Source organism: Vulpes vulpes, chromosome 8, assembly GCF_048418805.1.
Source record: "Vulpes vulpes isolate BD-2025 chromosome 8, VulVul3, whole genome shotgun sequence".
NCBI lineage: Eukaryota > Metazoa > Chordata > Mammalia > Carnivora > Canidae > Vulpes > Vulpes vulpes.
In genome coordinates this window covers 96,488,613-96,500,099 of record NC_132787.1, presented here as the reverse complement: position 1 = coordinate 96,500,099, position 11,487 = coordinate 96,488,613, and the positions used below count along the sequence as shown (strand labels likewise).

General features: G+C 48.4%; 1 protein-coding gene across 1 annotated transcript; it reads left to right on the top strand.

Annotated features, from left to right (window-relative positions):
• The first annotated feature begins 8,288 nt into the window (after positions 1-8,288).
• Positions 8,289-10,759, top strand: RHOB (ras homolog family member B). The gene has a single exon (XM_072767610.1). It carries the CDS (start codon positions 8,684-8,686, stop codon positions 9,272-9,274), a length of 591 nt encoding a protein of 196 aa, XP_072623711.1. The 5' UTR covers positions 8,289-8,683; the 3' UTR covers positions 9,275-10,759.
• The last annotated feature ends 728 nt before the right edge of the window (positions 10,760-11,487 follow it).

The following is an 11,487-nucleotide window of genomic DNA, read 5'->3' as shown; positions in this document are numbered from 1 at the left end:
CCCAGTACCCGAATTTGTTATATTATCTCATGCCTTCATACTCTAGAATGTCCTTCTTTTCCTGCCTTGGCCTGGCTAACTTCTGTGCCACCATCAAGACTCAGCTTGTTTAGGTTATCCATTGCTGTGGAATAAACCACCCCAAAACACAATGGCTTAAGATAGCAACAGTTTATATCTCAGGATTCTGTGGGTCGACTCTGGCAGTTCTACTTCCCATGGGGTTGGCTGAGGTGTCAGGAAGGAAGGTTCAAATGGCCCCACCCACATAGCTGGCAGTTGGTGCTGATCACTAGCTGGAGCTTAGCTGAGATTGTTGGTCAGGGGTCCAGTTCTCCTTTATATAGTCCTGTCCACTTGATGGATTGAGTTTACTTAAAAACATGGCAGCCAGGTTCCAAAAAGAATGTGTGAGTACTTATCAAGCTGCAACTTACATCATTCTTGCTGATGTCCCATTGACCTAATCTAGTCACATGGCCAAACTCAGGCTCATCATGGGAGGGGACCACACAGAGATGAATACTAGGGGATGTGGTTCATTGAAGGTCACCAAAGTGTCAAGGTACCAGTTAATTCAAGCCTTCTCTGACCTCCTCAGGCACCTCTCCCGTGCCCACCCATTGTAGCACTTACCACACTAGACTGAAGTATTCAGCTTAGTTGTTATAACTATTGTTGAGTGTTGCCACTCATATTTATGGACTGGAGCTCCTGCACAGATTCCTCCTGTGTCCCACTGGTGGCACTGAGTATGTTTGCAGAACAAATGATTGAATGACAGAAGTGGATGTCATCATATCTGCTAGGTTCAAGCCCTGCCTCTACCTCATTGAGACACTGGAAGTTCAACAGCTGTGAGATGCCACATATGCTAAGTCCCTGAGCTCCATAAAGCCTGGCAGCCAGGTCCATACCCTAGGTCCTGGCATGTGGGAGGCAGCTAACACATGGTAGTGGACTGAATGAAATTCATTCACTTTGTAGGCATATCACTGAGATTTCCAAACTATAAATGTATCTACTCCTTTCTTTAGCATACCAAGCTGTGACCAAGCTGAGTAGCAATCACACAACTCCACATTTCAAAGATGGAGCAGTTTCAACAGAGTTGTCAAAGAGAGAGATTTCCCACTCGCTTCTTTCTGATGGGAGGCCCTCAAGAAGAAATGATTTCTTTTATTGAGCCATGTTCCACCCACTGCGTGGCTGGAGTGGAAGCAGAGGCCCAGGGAGGGCTGGGTGAAGCATATCCATCACTGCCTCCTCACGATTGTGTTGTCTGCTCCCCACATTCCGGTTCTGAGCAGGGGCTCCTAATACAGGCTCTGTCTAATGCTATAAATAGCCACAGGCACATCTTCACTGGAACCACATTGGAGTGTGGAAATCCATTGTGAATTCAACTCCTCCCTATTGCAAAATTCTGACATCATAAGATAACAAGAAGTGAATCATCTCTGTATGAATACTTTGATTAGATCATTTGCTTTCAAGACTGGAAACAGGGAAGAGAAAAAAAAAACCTTGGTGTTTTAGCTCTCTGGTTTGTTATGAGGGGGTAATACCTCCTCCCCCCTCAACTGAATGCTACCCCCTTCTCGGCTGTGAGAATAACTTATTCTTATGTCGGACCACATTTCCCTAGATTGCATACTTTGGAATATTTCATCTTTTGGACTTCTGTTTAAGCAATTCAGAGAAATAAGTTCTTGGATAAGGAAATTAAATACAAACTTTTTTTTTTTTTTTTGCTTTATAAAGTTTTTTTCACTTTACGAAAGGATTGATGATATTCTTTTCTGTGGGTAAGCCCCTTTGAGTCATTAATAATGAAATCTATCTAGTCAGGGTTCATAAATGGGTTCTGCTGGCCAAATCTAGCCTGCACTGCTTGTCTTTTTCGGGCAATGCAATAGTTTGCTTTTCAATTCTGGACTGTGATAACTTACTTTGTTTTTTTTCAAAGATTTTGTTTATTCATGAGAGTCAGAGAGAGGCAGAGACATAGGCAGAGGGGCAAGGAGGCTCCCTATTGCTAGCCCAATATGGGACCGATCCCAGAACTCCAGGATCATGTCCTGAGCCCAAGGCAGACACTCAACCACTGAGCCACCCAGGTGCCCTGGACTTTGATAACTTAGATACAGCCTGGTTTCCAGTTCCTCCCAGTTTCCACCACTCCCCAGTGTCTTACACAGTTATACGACCTGCAGGACCCCTGTGGACACCTGAGTTTCTAGCCTTGGAGTTCAATGCCTCATGGGGAGATTGAGTCCCAGAAGAGAGGGTGAGCCCAAGGCTGGGTAGCTAGAAAGTGGAAGGTCTGGAAGGCAGGTCTCCAACCTCCCAGTGTGAGGCTCCCCTCCCTTCAGCTTACTGCATCCCCACACTACTTTCCCAGAGCTTTTGCTGAAGTAACAAATGTACATGCAATCTCAGCATATGCCACAGAACTGGCAAGCATTTGCTGGGGTGGTTTCTGTAATGACCTTGGTAGATAATGGGAGGTTCTTGTGACCTTTCTCTTTCCTTTCTGCCCTCCTGTCCTCAGGGCAAGGCAGGCCTCACAGGGCTGCTGTCATAGGCAAGTCTTATGTGTAGAAGGAGGAATATTTTTCTCCTTCTGTCCATTGCTGCTTCTCCCTTCTCATCAAATGGCTCTGATGGGAAGCTTTGTGCACATAATAGCTACACAGTCAGTGCTTTAGATGGTGCCGATGGGCATCTCTTTATTCTGGAAAAACCTTACTTGTTTGTCAAGGCCATGCTCAAATGTGACCTCCTGTGTGAAGTCCTCTCCACCCTTTATTTACATATTAGTGATATTTTGACCCACAGTGGGGGTTCTGTGTGTGTGTGTGTCTTTACAGGATGGTCCAAATGCTTTACTCATATTTTATGCCCTCACTTCCCCTCCCCCACCCCCTCCTCTATCCGTGTTTGCTGCATTACATTGAGAGGACTGAGGTTTGATGTGAGAGTTCCAGAGAACAACCAACAGCCCCTACTGTACTACCAAAATTGGAAAAGGACTAGAATTTTATTCTCTTTTTGGGAAAGGAAAATATGTCACCATAGAGAAACGCCAAACAGCCTCTACCGTTCAAGACAACACTTCCCGGTGTTGGGGTTGGGACGAGAGTTGAACATTCTAGGGAAGGGTAGCTGCTTTGGGGGCAGGGTGCAGATGAAAGGCATGGGGGGGTGGGGTGCCTGGCCTGGAGAGCCTTGAGGGAAGGGCGGGTAGGGAGGCTCCAGATGGTCCCAACCACAGTGTGCAGCTAAGTGTCTGGGCTCTCTGAAATGAAATCCAGCAGTGAGTTTGGCACAAATAAAAGGACATCATACCCACAGGAAAATTAACAGGCTTCAGGGGGCTCATACAAAAGTGACTCCCAGAGATGATGCATGAAGGAGTAGCCACGGAGCTCCATGGACTTGTAGACATTTTAGAGCAGTGTCATCCAATAGATGTGTAATGTGAAACATGTGCGTGATTTAAAATTTTCTAGTTGTTACATTAAAAATCATAAAGAAGTCAGTTAGTTTGAATTATATACCCAAGCATATCAACATATTAAATCTAATACACTTACAAATCATATTCACTATATCTAAAATATTATCATTTCAATATGTAATTAATATGAAAATTATTAATGGACTATTTTACATGTTTTTTTTTTTACATGTTTACATCTTAATTTGGGTGCTAAATTTTCACTGAAAATACCCAATCTGTATTTAGACTTCATAAAATTTCCAGTAGGAAAATGTAGATTCACATACCTAAGTTGTTTCAAACATTTGTAAAAGTTTCCCAATAACTGAATTAAATATCAGTTTGTTTGTTTTTTTAGTTTTCTGTGGCCTATGCCAGTATTCATTCAAATCTTTCTTTTTCCATCATTATGGAGATGTAATTGACATCAAACATTGGGTAAGTTCTAAGTGTACACATATAAAGTGTTGATATGATACACTTGCATATTACAAAATGATTATCACCATAGCCACAGTGTTAGCTAACCCCTCCACGAAACGTCACATAATTACCATCTCTTTTTTTGTGGTAAGAACATTTATGATCTACTCTCCTTAGCAACTTTCAAGTGTTAATACAGTATTATTAACTACAATCACCATGCTGCCCATCAGATCCCTACGACTAATTCATCTTGTAACTGGAAGTTTGTACTCTTTGATCAACATCTCCCCCATTTCCTCCACCCTGCATATCAGTCTTTCAATTTCAATTTCCATTAATTAAAATCAGATAACATTAAAAACTTAGCTCTTTGGTGGCATGAGCAGCATTTCAAGTGCTCAACAGCCACATAGAGCTAACAGCTCCTGGACTGTGACACAGCCCAGTTTTAGAGTGATTAGGAGCTGCCCCACTGCCCACCTTCTACCCCCCTTGAGTTGGCCCTGGGCTGGACTGACAGGTGTGTCTGATCCAAGTTCACTGCACACATTCTGTAGTTTAACAGTTTAGCTACAGCTAAACTCCTAGGAGCCCAGCCTTACCTGTCTTAGGCCTGGGTCACATTGAACCACAAGCCCAGGGCAGGAGAGAGATATTTTACCTGCTGTGGCTCATAGCTGGAGACCTTAGAAAGTAGCTGGAAGACTCAGCTACATGTAATTCATGGCTGAATGGAACCAGATGGACCAGATGGGGCCATCTTGGTTTTCCTACATTGCAATTGCATGGGTAGTCTTAGAAGAGCCTTTTCCTTTTCAAAACTCATTGCACTGAGATGGAAGGTTGACAATAGTCCTAGAGACTTTAAGCTACTCCTTAAAGTGGGAAAAAATTTAAAAATCAAATGCTGTCAGGATCGTCTATGGCATTGCTGCTTCCTAGTAAATGCATATTGGTAAAGAAATCATTATTACTTCTAATAATAACAGAATATCCAATAATTGCTTTCTGAACTGGGGAAAAATGATTTTTGAAGTTAAAGTTGTTTTACATTTCTGTATATTGTATTTAGGGCAAAAGAAGTCCATTGTTACGTAAATTAGTGAGATTCCACAGTTTTTTATCTCTTTCCTCAAATCTCTTTTAGAAGTTACTATTTGGGGGTGCCTGGGTGGCTCACTCGTTAGGGATTGGGCTCTTGTTCTCAGCTCAGGTCTTGATCTCAGGGTCATGAGTTCAAGCTCCAGTTTGGGCTCCACTATGTGGAGCCTACTTGGAAAAAAAAAAAAGAAGAAGTTGCTATTTAGGAAGGAACTAATTTCTTAAGTGTATATGAAACTAGTTGTAGGTGTGTATAAATAGATATGTGATTATATACATATATAAAAATATGTATGTGAAGAATTTCTAAAGAATCTGTTTGTAAATCTCTAGAGTTTGACATCCCATGAAAAAAAATCTTAAAATAAAAATAGTCATAAAATTCATGCTTTTTAACTAGATAAAATTTTTTATAATCATAGATTCATTATCTATCTATCTATCTATCTATCTATATTTTTTTAAAGCGGGGAAGGGGGGGGAACCTATTAAGATTGCCACAAGGTGGCACTAAAATCTAATGAACATTCCAGTCTCTGATCTTGTCTGAGAGCAGTTGAGGGGTGATTTACAGGATCTGTAGGAAACACTGGACAAAAACAAAACAAAACAAAACAAAACCCCAAATAAATTGAACTGAAGATTGGGGATAGAATAACATCTCCCTTTTGTCTGGGAGGTAATTTCTCTCTCTCTCTGGTGCAGGTGTCTGTCATACAGTGAGTCTGTTTGTTAATAAAGGTAATTTTTAACAATGCTCCTCATGGACCAATCCTTGCCCTGGCCTTTCAGTAGGCGTGTCCTGTGCGGGGAGGGGGGAGGCAGGGAGGAGCCTGCCTGGCACATCACCTAGTTTGGAAAAGTTTATCCTGTGAGTGGTGCAGTCTTCGGAGTAGTCCGTTGCCAAAGAGCCTGTCAACGTATCCCGGACATAAAAATGAACACCATGAAGAGAACTTGCTGCAGAACACGGATTTTTCTATTTGTTTACTTTGGCATATTTACCAACTAAGTATTTTTAGAAATTATTGCCATACTCAAGTTCAGGCTTGGAACACTCATATATTATGTCTGAGAATCAGGAAATGAGTGAATTGAATCCCTCTTCCTGATTCTTTGTATTTTGGTTTTTCAAAAAAGACATGGTACAAAGTTTTGTTTGATAGTTTAATATTTGAAGCTTAAGGACACCACCAAGATTCCCAGGCTATATTAAGATAAAGGAAAGCTCGGTTAACAATACACCTATAAAAGGTTTTGACTAAAAGAAGAAAAATTTAGATAAGATTTTTTTAATAGGCTAAAAAAAAAAAACACGTTTCCAAACAGGAACCCTAAACCAATGATCAAAAATCCCTTCTTCTCTTCCATGGAAACCCATTGTCGAAAAATCATTTACTTGTTGATAATTTAGTTCCTTAGATCAGAAAAAGAAAAACAGTGGAGCTTATATCCAGTGTGAGGGAAGCCCTTTTGGGCATTTCAATTTGTTCCCCACAGGACAGGCTCTAGGGATTAGGGCACTACTGTCTTACTTAATTTGATATATCTTTGGTGTTCACGTAGAGACCCAGAACTCAACATGTAAATCACATGGGAAAACACCACAGCTTAGTTACAGCTGGCTCCATGGGCTTGGTTGGATGGTTATTAACAGAGAGCCTGGAACCTGAGGTAGGAGATGCCAGAAAGTTCTGAGTTCCTGAGCATTTAAGTGAAATTCTTCTCCACAGTCATTTACTGGATTCTTTCATAGGGGCAGCCATGTGCTAGGTCTTCAGGATGCTGAGGTTAAGACAAAATCTTGACTCTCTACCAGCTTCCAGTCTTAGAGACAGAGGCAGAAATACGAAGCCTTAATTTCAACATGATGTGTGGGGCTCTCCTTTGCTAAAAAACCAATAAAACATCCCACTGTGTCTTGATGGACATGGCCCAATCTGTGTAGTTGGTATTTTAGCCCTCCGTGATTGGCCTCAACCTGTATTTCAATTCTCTCTCTCTTTCCATCAAGTGCAGTCACATCAACCTAGTCTCTGTTTTTAGAGTTTGTCTTATTGTTTCCCACAATCCTGTTTTTTTTCAAGCTCTTCCTTCTTGGCACCAAGCCCTCTCCCTGTCCCCCTGCCTCCTCCTGTCCTGTGAAATCCTTCGCCTTAGGTCCTTCTATACTAGACTCTGGGCTAGATGAGTCAAGCCCAGAAGAAGAACTAGCAGAAGAACTAGCACCCCACCGGACACTGATTTGCTGTGTCCTCGCCTGCAAGTTCCCTGTCTGCCCCTCTCTCCCCGGCCTCAGGCCTCATCCTCTTCTTGCCCAGTGGGCTGGGAGGCCGTTGATTTTATTGTGCTATTTACTTCAGCACAGTTCTCAGCCTGACTACCAGGATCCGAATTCATCATGCAAACCAGAAGCTGCCTTTCTCGGCCTGGTAACTTCCTCCAAGTGGACATCAAGTCCTGCAAGCAGCCCCCACCTCCCTTTTTCATGGTCCCCCCTTCCCAGATCTTCACCTGGAGATGGGGGGTGGGGGGTGGAGGAGGAAGGGGGACTGATAGGACTTGGGAAGAGCTGGAGGCCAGGCCCAGGCCCACTCTGGCCTCGGGGGTCCAAACCTGGAAGGGTACCGGCTGCAGTGGGGGGGCGGGGGGGAGTGGGGGGGTAGGAGTTGGGAGCGGTGGCCTAGACGAGGGAAGGGGCCGCTTCTGAAAGCAGAGAACAAAACCTTCCTTGGAAACAAACGTGTAGTGTGTATGCGTGTGTGCGTGTGTTTATTTAAAAACAAACCCGCTTAAAGGAGCCGCTCCCTCCCCCACGGGTCCGGCCGCCGCTGGGAGTTTGCACGGAAGCGGGACAATTCCGAGTGGGAGGGAGTCGCCAACGCCCCCCAGAGTGCGGCCTGTCTCGGAGCCGCTCGCCCAGGCCCCGCGGGCTCCAGCCCCCCCCGCCCCCCCAGCTCGCGGCCCCGGCCCCGCGCGCAGAGAACGCGGCCGAAAGGGGCGAACGCGGCCGCCGCGGCCACAGCCCCGCAGCGCCCGCGGAGGCGCAGACTCCCCAGTCGCCGCCTCTCCCAGCCCCGCGGCCTGGGCCGTCAATCAAGCTCGGAGGCCCCGCCCCTGGGCTGCAGCGGGCGGCCAATCAGCGCCGAGCTCCGCAGCGATGAGCTCAGCCGGCTCGCTTCCCATTGGCCGGCTATATTAAGAAAGTGGCCGAACTCTTTAAATAGCGGGCGCTAGGGCCGCAGCCCGCATCTGCCACCGCAGTCCGGCTGCAGGCGAGGCTCTCGGGCGCCGGGGCCGAGACCCAGAGGAGGCCGGGAGGGACTCGGCCGGCTCCGCCGCTCCGCCGCCGCCGCCGCCGCCGCCGTCGGCGCACAAAGGCGCGGACCCGGGGCCCGGGCCCGGGGCGGGGAGAGCGGCCACCGCCCGGCGGGCGCGGAGACGCACGGCGCGCCCTATGCCCGCGCGCCCCCGCCGCGGCAGCCCGAGCGCAGCGAGAGGTCGCGCCGCCGCGGGGCCCGGGTGCAGCCGCCGACGCTCGCCCGCAGCGCGCGGCCCGAGGTGAGCGGCGAGCGGTGAGCGGTGAGCGGCGAGCGGCACGGCGGCGAGGCGTTGGCGGGCGCCCTCCTGCTGCCCGGGCCCGGCGCGCTCATGGCGGCCATCCGCAAGAAGCTGGTGGTGGTGGGCGACGGCGCGTGCGGCAAGACGTGCCTGCTGATCGTGTTCAGTAAGGACGAGTTCCCCGAGGTGTACGTGCCCACCGTGTTCGAGAACTATGTGGCCGACATCGAGGTGGACGGCAAGCAGGTGGAGCTGGCGCTCTGGGACACGGCGGGCCAGGAGGACTACGACCGCCTGCGGCCGCTCTCCTACCCGGACACCGACGTGATCCTCATGTGCTTCTCCGTGGACAGCCCCGACTCGCTGGAGAACATCCCCGAGAAGTGGGTGCCCGAGGTGAAGCACTTCTGCCCCAACGTGCCCATCATCCTGGTGGCCAACAAGAAAGACCTGCGCAGCGACGAGCACGTCCGCACGGAGCTGGCGCGCATGAAGCAGGAGCCGGTGCGCACGGATGACGGCCGCGCCATGGCCGTGCGCATCCAAGCCTACGACTACCTCGAGTGCTCGGCCAAGACCAAGGAGGGCGTGCGCGAGGTCTTCGAGACGGCCACGCGCGCCGCGCTGCAGAAGCGCTACGGCTCCCAGAACGGCTGCATCAACTGCTGCAAGGTGCTATGAGGGCCGCGCCCGCGCCGCCTGCCCCTGCCCCTGCCGGCGCGGCGCCCCCTCTCGGGCCCGCCCCCCCGCCCCCGCCGCCCGCCCTCCAGCCTCGGCCCGAACGAGGGGACCCCCACCGGACTGCCCGACGGCGGCTCGGGCCCCGGCCCCGGCCCCGGCCCCGGCCCCGGGCGCCCCCTCTCCAGCGGCTCTGCGCGCCCGGCCGTGCTGCACAGGCCCGGGCGCCTGCTGAGTGCCAAGGGCCCCCCGAGCGCCCCTTCCTGCAGAGCCGAGCCTCTCGGAGCGTGTGGCCGTGTGTGTGTCCGATCCCCCCGCCCCACGCCCACGCGCCCCCCGCCTCTGGCCCCCGGAGACGAGCTTGGCGCCCGGGTGCAGCCGCGCCCCAGCAGATGCTCGCCCAGGAGCGGCGAGCGGCCGCTGTCCCTTGTGTGTAACATAGACCGCGGGAACTGCGGGGGGCGGGGGGGCTGGGGACGGGGTGTTCTATAAATATAGATATAATTTTATTTTCGAAGGTAGGATGGTGTTATTTAATGGTGGTGGTGGGTGGAGTGACAGGGCGCTACAACAGCTCCGGCCCACCCCGGGGCGGGCGCCCATCCAGGCGTGAACAGGACTTGGCCACCTTTCCAACCCCTGGGAACACCTTTGCGACTGCCGTGGGGCTGCGAGGACTCAGCTGCCAGACTCCGGTCTCCTGCGGGCCAGCCCCGGGCGCACCCCTCGCCAGCCCTGGGCCGGAGGAGGGAGAGAGTGCTTTGGGTCTTTTTTTTTTGCCATAAGCGAACTTTGTGCCTGTCCTACAAGTGGAAATTGTTCAGTCCAAGAAACTGATGTTATTTGATTTATTTAAAAGCTAAAACTAGTTCGGGTTTTTTTGTTTTGTTTTGTTTTTTTGTTTTTTTTGGAAAGAATTCTTTGCACAATTGTTTTATTGTTTGACACTTAATGCACTTGTCATTTGCATAAGAAAGTAGCATTCTGACCACCCCTGTACGCTGTAACCTCATCTACTTCTGATGTTTGTTTGTTTGTTTTTTAAAGATGATGATGACTTTTAAAAAACAAAGAGAAAAAAAGAAACCACTAATTTTTGTTTCCTTGAAAAAGTGGCAACACTGTTTTGCGATTTTAGTTGTGCAGGTATGCGCACTATTTTGATAAAGGGCAGTAACAAGTATTGGGACCTATTTAACTCCCCCTTCTTTTTTTTTTTTTTCTTCACAAGGCAGTCTCAAAAGCTATGTGAAATTTTCTCTGCATCTCTGTACAGAGAATGAACCTGCCCCTAGCCTCTCCTTTCTTACCCTCCCTTCCCCACCCAGTGGTACTTCTACTAAATTGTTGTCTTGTTTTTTTATTTTTTAAATAAACTGACAAATGACAAAGTGGTGAGCTTATGATGTTTACATAAAAGTTCTATAAGCTGTGTATACAGTTTTTTATGTAAAATATTAAAAGACTATGATGATGACATTTATAAAATGGCTTCTGTGATTTAATAGTGTAAGAATTTATCCTCTTGAATTTGGGGCAGGGGGTGACTGTTGCTAGACAAGATACTCTCTGGCCACCACTCCCATTTCCCTGATGGCATTTGTGGTAAATGAGGCCAAAATCCCTTTGGGGGATGAGTGAGGGTTGGGTGGCCAGGGGAGACTAGTTACTCCCGTCCCCATCCCAGGGGTACCCAGCCACCCAGTGCCCAAGCCTTTGACTTAATGTGCACTGTCTGTGTGTCTTTAAAACACCGCGTCTAAATCTGTGGGGCCTTTGCCTCCTACTTCTTGAAACTTGAAAATTTTTAAAATTTTGCACTTTAAATTTAATTCACATTTTTTTCTTAATCACAGGTGTGGGGCCGAGCTCTCTGTTTAGGAGGCTGGTTATGGGGTTCCCTTCACATCATCAAAGGGTTCCACAGCACCTCATATAAGATTATAGGGACTGGAGCTTTGGGGACTGGAGCTCTGGGGTGGAAGTTGGGGGAGAGCAGCAATCATAACCGGATTCTTCAATCGTTGAACTTTGATCCGCGTGTATGTCTATACAGAACCTGGAATGCTGTACTCTAAGTTCAGAGAATGGCCACATCATGGGCGGAACACTGGATGTTTGGGGTGGCTGTTATTTAAGGTTAGGGCAGCTACATTTTGAGATTTGATCAAGATGAGCTCCAATTTCAGACATCTAGCCAGCTGCAGGGGGTCTCA